At 37.9% G+C, this 16,475-nt stretch overlaps 2 protein-coding genes across 4 annotated transcripts in view; one reads left to right on the top strand and one right to left on the bottom strand.

Moving 5' to 3' along the window:
• Nucleotides 1–220: 220 nt before the first annotated feature.
• On the top strand, nucleotides 221–10,617 carry LOC119738740. The gene is made up of 5 exons (XM_038213672.1): nucleotides 221–493; nucleotides 2,123–2,394; nucleotides 3,765–3,973; nucleotides 5,280–5,432; nucleotides 10,480–10,617. The coding sequence occupies exons 1-4, from the start codon at nucleotides 278–280 to the stop codon at nucleotides 5,411–5,413; spliced, it is 831 nt and encodes a 276-aa protein (XP_038069600.1). The 5' UTR covers nucleotides 221–277; the 3' UTR covers nucleotides 5,414–5,432; nucleotides 10,480–10,617.
• The window catches only part of LOC119738739 (epithelial splicing regulatory protein 1-like), a 29,238-nt gene continuing 22,890 nt past the window's right edge, over nucleotides 10,128–16,475 (bottom strand). The window contains exons 11-14 of one of the 3 annotated variants that reach the window (XM_038213669.1): nucleotides 15,794–16,075; nucleotides 14,993–15,173; nucleotides 13,831–14,132; nucleotides 10,128–10,560 (exon numbers count right to left, since the gene is read on the bottom strand). In XM_038213669.1, coding sequence (XP_038069597.1) covers nucleotides 10,426–10,560; nucleotides 13,831–14,132; nucleotides 14,993–15,173; nucleotides 15,794–16,075 — 900 coding nt within the window. In that variant the 3' untranslated portion in view covers nucleotides 10,128–10,425. Of the gene's footprint in view, nucleotides 10,561–12,319; nucleotides 12,387–12,760; nucleotides 12,850–13,830; nucleotides 14,133–14,992; nucleotides 15,174–15,793; nucleotides 16,076–16,475 lie in introns of those variants that run through there. The other 2 variants (XM_038213671.1, XM_038213670.1) reach the window with 2 other exon arrangements.

Raw genomic sequence — 16,475 nt, 5'->3', positions numbered from 1 at the left:
AACCTTAAAGGCTTAAAACCGGCAATTTAGTACTTTTTCTACAATCCTTACTCTTAGTTCTCATTATTGATTGAATTTAGTATAAAATGTCTACGAAAAAAGAAAGATATTTTTATCATTTTATATAAAACAATAACATGAAAACGAGAAACTATAAATCTGGACTGGTAACTAGTTTATTATAGTTCGCGCCAGATGACTAGCGCCCTCTAGTGTTCGAATCTGTCACCAGGAAGTGGGAGGTAGAGTCACGTGTAGTTTTTCCAAAGGCTGCAAGATGGCGGGATTCGGGACGTGTTTGAATTTCGCATTTGTGACACTTTTTGTCACGACTGCATGGGTTTTTCTCGGCAGAAATCTCAGCTTTGGCACACTCTCAGTAGCCATGTACTTCCCTACTGTGTTTGCGCTTCTGTTCAAGTTTGCAAGCGGTGAATTTTTCGAGTTCGTTAGCCAGACATTTGGCACGCTGAGCGCACCACCCACTGAAACGGTTGGTTTCAATTTGCCCCATTCTCGAAATTTGGCTAAAAAAAAGTGGTATTCCTTACCTTTAGGACCCCGTTCCTATATAAGGTTAAAATGACTCACCAAAACAGCTGACTTAATGACAGTCAAAAGTGACATTCTGATATTTCTTGACACATTTGAACAGTTGGCAATGACCTTGAATTATATCAGCAGGTTTAATGTTATGGAAAGATGGTAGGGCCTAGGGCTTTGATTTATGAGGGGTAAAAGACGACGATGACAAACAGAAAATATATTAAAAAAGCAAGATGGCGAACTGCAAAAAATGGTATGAAAATCAAATTTTCTTTGAAAATTACAACTAACATGAGTTTATCTCACTTTAGGACACCTCTATTTTGACGAGTTCTGTTCAAAACTGACTCTTGCAGATGACTGTCCAGTACCAAAGTCAGGCTAGTAAAGCAGTCTTTTCAGATATAATATCTGAAAAGACTGCTTTACTAGCCTGACTTTGGTACTGGACAGTCATCTGCAAGAGTCAGTTTTGAACAGAACTCGTCAAAATAGAGGTGTCCTAAAGATAAGGATTACCAAAAAGGTATCAGCTTAAGACAGTTTACCAAATTTCCATGTGATGAAAGTTTGTAGATTGAAGAAGGTTTTGTTTGGAAAGATTCCCATATCTGGCCATCACTTGTCACCCTGTGCACACCCCCCCCCCCCCCCCCCCCCCCCTGTATGAGACTGGTCTGAAAATTTCTGAAAGTGTTTTCTCAGTGAATACTTCAATATTTTGCCAGCTAAATTTGCCCTTTTTTTTTATAGGACATATCACTTTCTGGTGGCTGATATGTCACTGAAGGGAAAAATTAGTGACGGCCAGATATGGGAATTTTTCCCCCAATTGTTCAACTCAACTTGATTTAACACTTATTTTCAACTTGACATCCTCAATGATAGTTCAGATAATATATAATTATACAAAACTTTATTCGTAGAAGGTATGTACATGTAATTAAGTAACATTAATTCAAATGATTAAATGACGTCAACACTCAGCATAAAGGAAAAAGGTGAAGCAATACTTTTGTACCTTTCCCATGTTATTGATCATTTCTACTTAATATTACTCATATTATTAGTTAGAGAGGCTCATAAATTTGTTAAATAAAGTTCCTGCATTTGTTTTTAATGTGGATTTGTTGATAAAGTCATAAGACACATTTTAATTCAAATTTGGATTCTGTCAGATTCTGCAAAGCGAAGAAAAGTTAATTAAAAGCCGTGGAGTAGGGGGCTAGATGTTTTTGTCTCTGAAACGTGTAGAGTAATGCAGAGTAAAGTGTGATTATTTTGCATATGAAATCGGAGTGCAGATAATGCCTTTGCTAAAACATGTTAAAACTCACGTTTTCTAAATCATCGTCATATTCATGCCATATTTCAATGAATAAAAGGCAGACAGCAATCATGATTTCAAACAAGACAATATGTCAGCTCTCTCTGTTACTATTGGATGAAACAACAGGCAACATAATCTCACAATGGAATAGTCAGAAGGATATTAACAGTTCAAGTAAAATTTTAGCAATGTTTTCAAATTTTACCATTAGGTGTTTTTTTTTTGTGGTGTTTTTTCTCTCTGCAGTATTTTAGTGTGGCCACAGCATGCCTCATATCGGTAGCAATCACAGCGCTCACACTGTGTCTCTGTGTGGCCTTGAACCTCTCAATGGGATGGGGTAAACTTGCTAAACGAGATGTGCAGGACGATCAGAGGTCATCCGAGGTCAAGAAGTCCATGAGCCGGAGAGAGATCTGGGGTTTTCTGAGAGCATCTGGGGAGGAGGTTGGCTGGCGGTGTTTCTTACTGCCGTGCCTGGTGGAAATGTATTCACCTGCAGATGCCCTGGCCATCAGGTAATGCACCAAGAGATCTGGGGCCCAATTTCATGCTAAGCTGCCAAGCACAGAAATTTGCTAAGCAGAGACAAAAATGGCTTAGCAGAAACAGGTTACCGACCAAAATGTCACGCTGTGTACATTGCTTGTGAGTTGTGACTGGTCCTCTGCTGATTTCCGCTTAGCACAGGGCAATTCCACGGTAACGGAAGGACGTTTTCACTCATTATACAAAATTTCAAATGCGTGTATCACAGACACTCTTATTAGTTTCATCAAACAAATGTCACAATTGTATTGCTGTAATGCTACCTTCAATATCCACACTTTTTGGAGGCATGAAACCTCTCGTTCATGAATTATGAATATTAAGGAGGTCGGTAACGGAAGGACGATAAAACGGACAAGGGTTTCCAACTTAGACGTGTTTTGCGTAAACTCTGTGAATTTTATGGGGCAATTATATTTTAAAGGTAGGAAATGGAATCCCTGAAGCTTTAACTATACTACACCACCTTTCATTTGAATTGAAGTGTTTGGATAATATAATTACAACGTCTTAAAGGGAATATACATCATTTGCTTTTGCTGTAATTTTCAGAAATGGATGGAATTGGGGGGTTGGAAATATATAGCAAATATAGTTACACTGACTTTTTTGAGGTTTTGGGTTCGAAAATGCTATAAAAACCAAGAAAAACGATCATTTTCCTGTAGTCTGGTTCCCTGACTCCATATAAGAAGAAACAGAGCAGTTTACATACATTGGGGAATTGTAAGGTCAGGGAACCAGTCTAGCTGGCTCGTACCCGTTCATAGGTTTGTAATCGATTGCAAACAAGTGCGATGGTCAATTGGGGCCAGTATTTGAAAAAAAGGCCAGTTGTTTCCAACGCTGATCGGCCGATCAACGTTGGAAATTGATACAAAAAAACCCGCTTTTCTTGAAAATAACAGTATACCAGGTGCCATGATTTTACAGGATGCTTTACACTGTCATTCACAAACAGTCCAGCAAGGTATTTCAAAATGATTTGGTAGTTTAATTTTTTGATGTTTGCAAATGTTGTATTTTCCCTTTAAGTGGATTGTAATTTGGTAGCAGAAGGACGGTAACGGAAGGACAAAAGGTTTACTCATTTATAGCATGAACAAAATGTGAATTTACACTAATTATACAAGTGAAACAAGTTGCTGAAATGTGTAACTGAATGTGAAATCAACAATATGCAGACCTGGCATAGATAATTATACCCAAGAACTATTGCTTATGGGTACACATACACAATACAAAGGGGTCTGTGGTTAAACCATTCATATAGACATGCTCATTGTTTATACAGCCAAGGTTCTCTATAAATAACTAAAAACCATATCTTTATTTCCAGCGGAGTGATATGGGGTCTGTACCACGTTGCCATCATGATCCTACTGACCTACAGACTCAAGGTGGACCGTCAAGTGACCACTGTTGTCATCCAATGTGTCTCAGTGTTTCTGAACGCCTACCCCCATGGCTGGATAACCATGCGATCTGGCTACTCCGTCTGGCCGTCTGCGGTCATGCACTTCACGTGGAATGTCTTGAATCCGTGGGGTGAGTAGAACAGTTTTGGGATTTTTCAGAGAGGGGTGGCTAGCCTTAGTCGTCCATGAAATGGAGTTTGTTCTCCAGTACATTTTTCTGATGGCAGGAAGTGGTTTGCCATATCGGTGGGGGAAGGAGGGGGGGGGGGGGTGATTTCTCCCGCCTGGTGACAGAGAGTACTGAAATGTGATGTCAGCTGTCTTTGTTCTGGTTTATGTACTGGTTCACGCGCTGAGGTCGTCACGCATTTAAAGGGAATATACAACATTTGCAAACATCGAAAAACAAACCTACCAATTTTTTACGAAATACCTTACTAGGATGTTGGTAAATTACAGTCTAAATCATCCTGCAAAATTATGGCACCATGTGTGAAGTCATTTCAAGAAAAGTGGTATTTTGTATAAATTTCCAACGGTGGTCGGCCGACCACCGTTGGAAAAACCTAACCATTTTTCAACTACTGCTCCAAATTTACCATTTTTTTTTCAGTCCAAAGTTTGTTTGCTATTGGTTACATGTTCATGAACGGGTGCAGGCCAGTTAGACTGGTTCTATTACCTTACAATTTTCCGGCATCTATAAATTGGTCCATTTCATCTTTAGTGAAGTCAGGGAACCAGACTACTTGAACATTTTTGTTTTTCTTGGTTTTTCCAGGGTTTTTTTTAAACACAAAACTTCAAACATGTCAGTGTAACAATATTTGTTCTGTTATACTAACCCCTCAAAATAGTTCATTTCTGAAAATTACAGCAAAAGCCAATGATGTACATTCCCTTTAAGCTATGTGTGTGAGCCAGAATATGCGGTACACTTTGGTACTCTACTTTAAAGCCAATTTAACCCCAACAGAACTCAACCCATCAAACCCCAACAGCATGTATTGTTGGAATCTGTCAGGATGGGTACAGTGCCCCTAAACTGACAGTCTTTTACATTGGGTTGGCACACCTCCAGCAACAAAGTCAGACATGTGTGTGTACAGTTTCCCATATGGTGTTGGAATTTGCCAGGATGGGTATGGTTCCTAGTAGATCATGCTAGGGAGTTGGGGTTAAAAACAAACATTCTTAGGAAATGGAATTGAGTGCACCCCCAACCATGACTAGCTGTAACACACACCTCTGCTAATGACCATTTTACAACTGAAAAAAAAGTGGGCCACATTTTTCAATTTTTTTTAAAAATCCAGTTGGCATCCTAACCCCAATGCTACTGGCAGGGAAGCTAGTCATCCCAACCATCCCCATAAGATGATAAATTCAATGTCATAGTTAATTTGTTTATGTCCTTTTCTTGCTATTCCCCCCAGTTCTTGGCAGTATTTACACCCATAAGCCAGGCCTTATCATCGGGGACCAATGGCTCATCAACGGCGAGGGATTGGCAGGATGTATCGTCATTATTCCCGTAGCCTTTATGACCATGAAAGATTTAGCAGGATAGACCAAGCAGTCAAATCAAAGTAAGTATAATTGCAAATTATGTAAAATGTTAAAAACAAAAAGAGTTACGTCATTAATATGCATGAGTGACATCGCCTCTACCACGAGAGACGCATGGCATGTCCTGCACACACAAAGTAATGGCGTGACATCACTCATCCATATTAATGAGCTGGTCTTTTTTTAAACAGCCAGGCGCCCTGACTTCTCAGGATCAGGAAGCTTGGTGGGTCATAACAAAGTTGGTGGCGTGCAAGTCACTACATGCTAGAAAATTCACCATTTTTTTTCAAGATATCATACCTTGAGGAATTCACCATTTGGTAGGCCTTATTAAAGATTGTATAAATTAAGAAGCACTCAGAAATATGATGAATATAAATATGTTCAGGGATACGTATTTCGGGAGATATTTGAAATAAAAGTTGAGAGGTTTTGACTGTTAGCGCGATTTCATGCGTTAGCTGCAGGGGTTCAAGTAGGGCTGTAATAGCGACAAGAATAGCACCCAGGTTTAAAAAGAGAGCCATTAACAGCCCTGTTTGTAGGGCTAGCATGGTGGATGTGTCAAAATGTTTTGCGAAAGACTATAGACTGTATAGGATACTTCACGGTTGACGTAAATTGCTGGACAACAATCAGATACAAAAATGCTGTTAAGACAAACCTAACCCAGCGCAGGCAATGTTGAGCTTACACTACAAAATTTGTTTTGTAAGAACACGGTAAATGGTCAGTAAATGTCTCCCGAAGACGGACAGAACATACTCTCCGAAATGTCGCGTTACAAAACCGATACTTTTCAGAACCAAACAGTCGCAAAAGAGATTGGACTACTACTGCAAAACTTACATCTTTAGACTTTGCACACCTTTGAGTCTTACCTAAGACTTTCATCTCAAACACAATTTCCACACAAAAGTTCTCTTTTTCTTAACTTTATTTAAAATGTCACGTATGAGACACTTTTTAATGAGTACTTTATACAAGTTTACGGTGTAAAAGTGCGTAAAGTGAAGACATGGAAGTCTTAAAAATACTTCTGGAAGATCTTTGAGGTCGAGATTTTTGTTCAGCAATCACTTTGTTTCAAAAATTCAAAATTCATTATTTTAGGAACCCGATTTGCAATTCTCCACTTTATTGCACTCAAGCACAGCGTTTTGTGTTCTCAATTTGAGTTCTAGCTTTAGCTCAATAAATGAATTGAAATTATAGCACTCTGATGAGCTATACATTTCACCATACAACATTCATTTACTCACATTGTTTCAATTTTTTTAACTGAAATTGTTTCGAACTCATCAAAGTCAATTTTTTTTTTTTAGAATTCTCAGAATTCTCGCATTGAATAATACAATTATGCTTGGTACACTAAATTCAGCAAAAGCGCAAAAAGAAGCCATTTTGCATTCAGTTTTAATTTCAGTCTTATCGACAAATTGCTTTTCTTTCCATGTCTGAACAAATATTTGCATTTTAGGATTTCAAAGGATACACAATACATTTTGTGTTTTTTATTCTATTAGGCTTTCATTTACAATTACTTTCAATGTTTCTACCTTATTTTTTAATAATAAATCAAAATTTATGCATAAATATACAAGAATGGCTCTTCAAAATGCTTCTCAGCATTATAAATATCAAAATACGCAAGGCATTGTGCAAGTGTTGAAAATAAACAAAATGCAATATCAACTACATTAAAAACGTCATCTAGTGCATTCGCAAATAAAAAGCTACTAATTTCTAAAACAAGTGTGCAATTTTACAGCTTGAAACTTATTTGCAATATCTGGCAAATGTATTTCAAAGTGACTTTTAAAAATACTAAATTATTTGGAAAAATAAACAAATTCATTCAAAGAATAATTGAGTTTAAAATATTAAATATTTTGATAAGTTTACAACTTAACAGTATTCTTCAAGAGTGAATTGTACAAATAATTGTATTGGTCTTTTTTATGCGTTAGATCAGTTAATGTTTTCAGATATTGTAGACTAGGATTTCAAAAGACTTGAAAAGTATCATATACAGGGCGAGTAAAAAAACCTGAAACCCAAATGTCGGGACCATTGTTTTCGTGAAGTTCTGCATATAGCACTTTCAAAATCTAGGATATTAAAGCCCAATTCATAAGCTTTCTTTTAGTACAAGAATCATTCAAATCACTCATGTATTTTTCAAGTTACGGAATTTTGAACACAACCACCGTTTTAAGGTTCTGATCATGGATCACAAAAAATTCAGTGTTCTTTCAGCAAAAAAAAAACCAAATCACATACGGATGTGTGTGAATTGTTTTCGTTTTGCAGAACTTTAAAACGGCTGTTGTGTTTAAAATTCTGTAACTTGAAAAGTACATGAGTGATTTGAATGATTTTTGCACTAAAAGAAAGCTTATGAATTGGGCTTTCATATCCTAGATTTTGAAAGTGCTACATGCAGAACTTCACTAAAACAATGGTCTCGACATTCGGGTTTTTTTTTTTTTTTACTCGCCCTGTATTGTCAAATGTCTGATAATGCCCTTCATAACTGGTCCATTGGACTTCTATAATCCGGATAAATTTGGATTCCCATATGTCAATAATTGCGTAATCTGTCTGGGTGTGAATTGAAGTGTAAACTTATTTTAATTTATTATTATTTTTTTTACATTTGACATAAATAATACTGGCTGTCAATAGAATATATTGCGTAACTCAAAAAAAAAGCCCCAACGGGTGATTTCAAACTTAACGACAGACTCGTTTTCAAAACCCTTGTCGATAGCAAGAAGAATTGCATTAAAGCGGGTAAGAGTCCTGCCTCAAGTTTAAGATCGTCCGCAGAGCACCTGGTAGTAAAACAAATATTCATCTTTTTTTCTTATTTTCGTTGTCACAACTTGCGCGACACTTGAGAATGTTCAGCGTTTGATGGCAAGAATTTCTGCATTTTTTTTTACCCCTTTCTTCCCAAAATATTTTTTGCCTACCAACCAGTTAAGTTACCCCCAAATTAGACAGAAGCCACCAGAACCAGGATTTTGACTAAATTTGAGTTATTTCTTACATAAAATGCAGACCAATTTCTACCAAACGTCTACCTCAAGAAAAAAAACCTTCAACCGCATACGCATAGCCAGCCAATTTATGCTACGGCATTTTGCATATCACACTGAGATTCCAAAAACCATACTACATGTAGTTGGTTTACTATCAATAAAGATAAGTTCTTTCAATCAATATTTTCTACAGTGTAAGTGATATGCTGTTGTAAATGAAGCAGTTAGTATGACAAATATTAACAATTGACAGTTTCTACTAATGGGCAATTCCGTCAAATCCAACTTACGTCCGACCACATGATGTGTGTGTACAAGGTCGTTAAGGTTTTCTGCTCATTAGATGTATTAGTGATGTATCACATTCACTTTTCCAACGGCAGCTCATTAAAGTGTCCGACATGTACGTCGGATTTTACGGAATTGAATTGCCCTATAACAACTATTAAGCAAATTTATGTTAATTACTGTATATATTTCGAGTTGAACATACCAAGTTAATCTAACAAATTTTTTAACCATTATTCTCAATTTATAATAGGGACGTAGAAAGCTTCTCCAATTATCATGCAATTTCATTAAAGAGTTCTACCCAAGGAATTGTTAATCAAAAAAATGCCGACGGAAGCCCGAATGTTCTAGGAATGAAGTAGCAATTATATGGAAGCTTTGTGGAATTTTGAGTTGAATAATTGTGCTGCGGAAGCACTGAGTTTCACAAATAGCAGAAGTATAACTTGCAACTTGCAGAACAATACTTTCAGAAGACACCTTGAATTCGGGAAATAAAGCAAAGCTAAAATCTACTGTCTAACCATCTACTGGTACACAAGGCACAAAAAGGTTAAAATAGGCCCCAAATATATCTGCTTTACATAAAGCAGGATAGTTAAGACCGACTAATTATAAACACAAGGCTTTCACAAATTCAAATACATGCAAAATATGTAAAGTCTTAAATGAGTTCTAACATTAATGACGGCAGATAAATTGCTATATATAAACAAAAAAAATATTGAAATCTGAATATATTATTACACTTAGAAGTGTAAAATTTTTGAGTTCGTTAATATTAAAATAAAACAACAAAAGGCACATTTGTTTATGTGCAGAGTAACATGGGTTGTTTTGGTGTTTACCGATGAATACTTTCAAATGGGTACTTCATTGCTTTTGGTTGTACACCATTTACACACTGACATTCCAGAGTTTTTGCCAAACTGGGTGACTCGGGACAACCAAATCAAACTTCTGTTTCAGACGGGCTAAATCAATTTGTTAATTTTCCATTTGATTGGTCGATGTTGTCATTCTGAACAACTGCCTCAGTTGATCAGTCGATGTACATGTAGTCACTCTTAACTGTTTCAAAAACATCAAAGTTTACATATACTGAATTCAGATCTTAAGAATAATTCAGATCGGAGCAACTCTGGAATGTCAGTCTAAAACTAGTGTAAAAGTTTGATATTTTCTGCTCTGTGCACAAGTTTATTTCCGTTTCAAAAGCTTAGCATGTCATTTCGTCATATAATCTTTTTTCCCCAAGCTTTCAAGCACAGAACAGGGCCCAATGTCACAGTTCTGCTTACCACATGTCAAAAAATCCTAATTGGGCTCGCAAGGATTATTAGAAAGTGTGTTTGAACATTCCGCTTAAGAAGATTCTGTCTTGCAGGGTTAGCATAGAATTTCTGCGCTCATGATGTAAGCACAGAATGCTGAATGTTTGCGCGGAATAGGCTGTTCCAGATTTTGCCCCTTATTTTTGTTGGTGTACATTTCTCACTATGTTTGTGACCAAGTTAGACCTATCTACCTTGGTCATCGGATCAAAAGTTATAATTGTTCAGTGGACATGTTTTGAGTGATAGGCAGGGAGGGTCCATTCTGTGGTTGGCAGAGCCATGACATTTGCCTCGATCAAAAGCTACAATCCTATGCCACCTCCCTTAGTGTCTTTTCAAGGCATGAAGAGTTCCATTTTACCGGTGTACTGACGTTGTTTCTCGTGTAGAGCTTTGATGGCCAACTCCTGCGAGTAGAACGGCACCAAAACATCCCCATTGTACTGCATCTGCACATTCTCAGCTGGGACCTGCAAGGGTAGGAAAGTTGCAGAAAATTCTCCTTTTATGGACTGATCTTTCACTTTTTTTAATGTAAGTAGATGTTTGGTGTAGTTTGTGTTCATAGTGATTGAAAGAGTCAGTTTTTGAAATAACTTTGAAAACGGATTTTGTTTTTCATACAGTGATATTTGAATAAATTTGAAAATATTTTTTCAAATCTTGGTGATTTTGAGTGATGAGATTGGCAAAGTGTTCCAAAACTAAAAATGACAAAAAGTTTGGACTTGGATTTTCTAATTAGTTTTTACAATTTATTGTAAGTGATCCATAACTGAAATATTAAAAAAGTATTCTTAAAAAGTGCAATCACGACCTTCAATGGACGGTCTAAATTTATTTTGAAATGTGTACAAGAGTCTACCAAAGTTAGTTTTGAATAACTTTTCACCATATAAATTAAATAATCTATATTTTTGAAACTCGATGCATTTTGGCCTTGCCATGGCTTTTGCAAGAAATTACAGTCTTTAATCATGAAAGGATAAGTATTTGATTCGTTTTTTTCCAAAGCTTACATTTTGGAAAACCTAACAGCACTTCTATTGCCTTTAAGTTTAGAATTTGTTTTCAAGATGAATTTATCTTACACCTGCAGATAAAAATCTGTTATTTCCTCTGTCCATTACCCCGCCCCCAAACGCTGGACCTTTGGCAAATCACCAAGGAAATTAAATTGTACCTGGGTACAAAATCTATGACCATTTTGTACCATATTTGTGTCAGATTCTTGTCATTAGCTTATCTATAATCGACCCATGTTGCTTGCCACAATTTTATAAAGAAACCAATTTCCATTTGAAAAAAAAGATGTGCGAAATGGTATTATCTAATTCATTCCTAATGTTTCAAAGATTGTACGCTGCTTGAGTGAGGCGAAGTATTTTTGTGTAAGTTTGAAAATATATTTGAGTTTGAGATCATCGCTATAGGCTACTATAAACTGAAAGCGCAAAAGGTGGTGTTCATGAGTTGATTGTGCGTGAAGCAGGCATTCGCCTATGAAAGGGGCAACAGGCGGGCGAGGCAAAGCCTCTTCAGTTGATAATCTGCCCACCTAATGTTTGTTACCGTTACATTCATGGCTTGTGTTATTTTTATTAACTGGTAGTCTGTTCAACTAGGGATTGCATTTATGTCATTCTATTTTAAGTCAATGATCCAAATACAGTGAAATCTCAATAAGTCAAACCCCAAGGGAACAGGTTCAAAATTTGACTTAAGCAACGTTTTGAGTTATTAAGCAGGGTTGTATATCTTTGTTATACTACTGAAGGCAATGGATTCTTTGTTTGACTTAACAGTTGTTTTGAGTTATCAGAGTTGACTTATCGAGATTTCACTGTAGGCAGAGTTTCATTTTGAAGATGTTATAAATGCTGGATTGAACAAAAATTTGAAGCACGCATGTTTACGTATGTAGAATATTATTATTAATAAAATATTGACAAATTCACCACAAACTGTAAAATGTTATCTTGTGAATATTTTTGGAATTATAAATGTAGATGTCATGGACTTGAGACGAAGTACAAATGTTAAGAAAGTCAGTGAACAAATTTTCAGATAACAATAATGGGAAAATATGATAACTGAAAATTTGCCAACCCAAGAATTAGTCTGTAGACGACACCCAACACCGAATTTTTTTTCTTTTCTGTGGCAAGAAAATGTTAAGCCAGAGCCCATGATTATATAACCGATACTAAAACCCAGAAACATGTACCTTTTTTTTTCAATTGAACCATCACCAGATTATTTGCCAAAATGTGGAGGAACCTTAGAGTTGAATCTCCTGAAAAAATTAACATCATCAAATCTAAGATTAAGTGAAAAAATCTTGATAAACCAAGATGAGTATAAAATCCACCACATCCGTTATGCCTCCTCCACCAGTGTTAAAACCGTCACCACACCTACCACCGAGTTATCAAGAAGTTTATCAACTACCAAGTTTTGTATTGAAATATTAGTGGAACTTGAGCACCAACGTTTGTTGTTTTATGGTTAGATTAAAGATCCAGGCACCAAATTGTTTTCCAGTGAAACCATGGACAGTGTTTTCCTTGACCCGAATACACAAATCTAGATGCCAAAGTAAGCAGAACAGACCAAATGAAGTTGATATATTTATCTGGCTACCTATTTGCATAGTTATCGTCAGTCTCCATTTTTTCTTTTTATTGCACTTGATCAAAGTTATCCCTGAGATTTGTGGGTCATTGCCACTCGATGCCGGCTCCGTGCTGGGGCATAGCCTTCTCAAGACAAGCATAGAGAGAGAGGGGGAAAAATGGTGACATCAACAAAGGCATTATCAGAAGTTGTTTTAATTGCTTTCATGATTTTGTTTAGTATTACCAAACACCTTTGCCAACCTTCATTATTATTCATCATCAACTAGCCAGAAAATAGAAAGCAATGCGTGATGCTTCACCAACGAAAAGAAAAGTAACTTTTGAACTCCTTTTGGGGGCAAATCCAATAAGCCAAAGTTAACGAGAGAATAAAAAGTTTTCTGAGTCAAATTTCTAAGTCTTCCTTTTTAATTTCTTCAATTGTTGTCACTTTTAGCAACGCAAATGATCACTTTCAAAATATTTCTTTTCATTCAATCAAGATCTTATTTCAAACGTAGATTCATACAAAACTTTTATAATCATTTAATTTTGTTTTCCTTTTCTGTTTTCTTACAAGACAAGCAGCAAATTATACACGATTAAACAATTTCTCTTTTACACAGTAAACTGAAACTTCTCTTTTTTCTTCTATTCCCTTTTATAAAAAAAAAGGACAATTCCACTTAAAGAAATTGTTGCGGAAAGCGTGCCATTAGGATTACGACATAATTAGTCCCAAACCAAACCGCTCATTAATGTGCCAAAGAATCAATAAATGTGCATGTTTAGAATAATATCCAAGTCACAAGTACCCATCCCAAATCAGACACCACATCACAAAACTTTTCTTCTTCTTCTCTTTGAAGGAAAACGAAATCAATGAACACAAATCAGTTTGAAATTGAGTGTTGCGGTGCTACTCGCAACGTTTATATAAAGACCAGAATTTAGCGGTGTCATACGTGGTTATGGCTAGCAGTATTAGCATGCGTGTCTATGGGAAGCGGCTTCATCTGCTGCCATAGGCGCGTGTATAATTGCGAGCCGTAGCCAAGTAATTCAGCTGCGGCTTTAGAGTTGAGTACAGGAGTCATTTTGCCATTGTTGTAACACACTCACCCCATATCCCTGGAAGAAGTTGGCCACTTCCTGGGGCGTGGCCCCAACGTGCAGTCCCCTCAGGCGGATGATGGCGTTACTGGCGTGGGGGTGATGGTAGAGTTGGCTCGTGGTGGGGGAGACGGGGGGACTAGGGAAGTAGTACAGGGGCTGCTGGATGTAGGCATGGGTGGTCTGTTGACGTGCCTGGATGGTCCCTGGGAGGGGGGCGGTACTCGGTATCATGCCGCCGTTGGGAGAGTGGAGTTGCTGCTGGTAGGGGAACTGCGGAGTTGTGGGTGCTATTGCACTTTGTACCGTCACTGAGGAGGAACAAAAACAGACACGTTCAGTTCCATTAGAAGGAAGCTTCTACCAATCCATAAAGGTGCATTAAATTAATATTGATCTCACTGGTCAAAAGCTTACCATGAATTATATTCATTAAACCTAACCATCCCAAACATTCCAAAGTTCATCTTTGGATTTTGCAGTATTTTAAAAACTACACAACCCAGCCATTATTATACATGTACATGTATGCAGAAGAGTTTGGTATTCAAGCACAAGCTGGGTGGCAGTGCTTTCTAACATGTTTCAAGATGCTTCAAACCATTATCCATGAAGTTCACTTTACATACTTTGAAAACTGGGCTTAAGCTAATCATCAACATGTACTAGGAGATAGAGATTAAGAAGTATGAGGATTCGCACAAGGGATATAAAGGACACTGGATTGTTAAAAGTCAAATAAAGATACGAGAACAGCACTGACATTGACTGGATACCTGGGGCCATTTTCATGGAGCTGCTAAGCACAAAAATGCGCTTAGCACAACAAAGTATGGCTTAGTAAAAGCAGGTTACCAGCCAAAGCATGGAAATCACATGGTTTTTGGTTGGTAACCTGCTTTTATAAGGGCAGACTTTTTTGTGCTAATCAAAAGTTTGTGCTTAGCGGCCCTGTGAAATTGGGCCCTGATCTCATTCAAGTATGAGGACAGACAAAGCTTCTGAAATTCTATTGGTTTATACCGAGTGTTTTGATAACCTTCCCTGCATTGTGATTGGTCTACTTCTCAGGCAACTCGATGCTTTTTTGTTCATTTGTAAATACTTAAATTAGCTGACCCTATGTTAGAGGTCATCATGACAGCAACGTCCTTTCCGTTCTCTGACTCACCTTGCGGTTGCACCGCCTTGCTTCTAGCCCCACTCATCAGGGCAAGATTCATCTCGTCCCCAGAGCACTGGAAGACCTCCACGTAGCGTTCCCCCATGTACTTCCTGTGGCACGTCTGGGCCGCTTGCAGCGCTCTCTCGGCCGACATCATCTGGATGAAGGCCTCTCCGGTTGGGTTGCCCTGGAAACAGGCAAGTATAAAAGCAAAATATTTAAGCTTGCTGCTTTGTTTTGACCAGTGTTGTAGCCCGTTTGGAGTCAAGTCACAAGTCCATTCACAATTTGGATTACAGATAGGAGGGGCTATACAATAACAAAGGAAAGCCCAAAACCTTGAGTTGGCCAAACAATCTGCTTGGGCCTCCACATTCAACATGGTCCTCAGTGACAGCTCATCTCACTGCTCAGAATCAGCCTGACTTGGCAAAAGATGGTTTTGACCTTCCGTCTTAAAGTCAATGATAGTCATCCCCTGACTGCATGGATGCAACTATATAAGGTATCAACAGACCTTTATCATGCTGCCACCATTTCAGTCATGTTACCTGTATCCAATAACGGTACTGAATGATGGTTTTTGTGGGGAAAAAAAGAACCAGACTTTTTTCCTTCCAGTTACGCTTTGGTTATGTTGATTGGAATGGGAACAAATCAAGATGGCAGCAACATGATAATGGTCTGTGGAAAGCTGCTAAAACCTTTCAGATGCAGCCAAACTGCCTGTGTTCAAATTCATATTTAAACATATAAAACCACTTTTTTGGGGATCTGTCTTCGTTTGATACTCCTGTGACATCTCACCTGCATGGTGTAGACCATGTGCACCCCGTGAGGCCGGATGTAGTTTGCCGTCTCCCCAAGAAACCTCATGATGTCCTCGATGGTGGCCTTGAAGGGCAACCCCCGCATCCGGATGCAGTCCCGTATCATACCGCAGGTGATGAGCTGCTGAGGCACGAAGGCAGCAGGGTGTGGCTGGGGTATCAGGTGGGCCTGGGGAGGGTGGATGATGTTAGGGACCATCACGTTGGCCTGGGGCGGGCCCTCGGGGACTAAGGGCTCTGAGTGCAGACGGGACAGAACCTGCCAAAAAATTGCAAGGAATGTGAAGTTGAGAAACATTTAGGCAGCAATTATGATGGAATTTTGCATCTGGGATATCATTTTAATGTTGGTGCTTTGCCCTTACCAACTTAATATTAATACTCGGTGCTTAGCAAGGAAAAAACCTCACAGCTTGCTTTTATGGGATTCCTGCTTAATAGATTTCTTTCTGGTAGCTTTAACAAAGAACACTTCAGCCTTTCCTCTGACCTATTAAAACGATAATTTGCTTTCTCTGCTGTAGTTTTTAAGGAAACCCAGACAAAAGCCATCCTGTTAGATCTTGTTACAATGGCAACGGTTAAATATTGACATCATTATTGGATAACTTCATCAGTCAACTGTTTAGCTGTGGATTTGTTTAGTAAAACCTTCCAAA

Source organism: Patiria miniata, unplaced genomic scaffold (genome assembly GCF_015706575.1).
Source record: "Patiria miniata isolate m_02_andy unplaced genomic scaffold, ASM1570657v1 HiC_scaffold_3, whole genome shotgun sequence".
NCBI lineage: Eukaryota > Metazoa > Echinodermata > Asteroidea > Valvatida > Asterinidae > Patiria > Patiria miniata.
The sequence above is the reverse complement of the archived record's forward strand: the minus strand, read 5'-3'. Positions and strand labels throughout refer to the sequence as shown.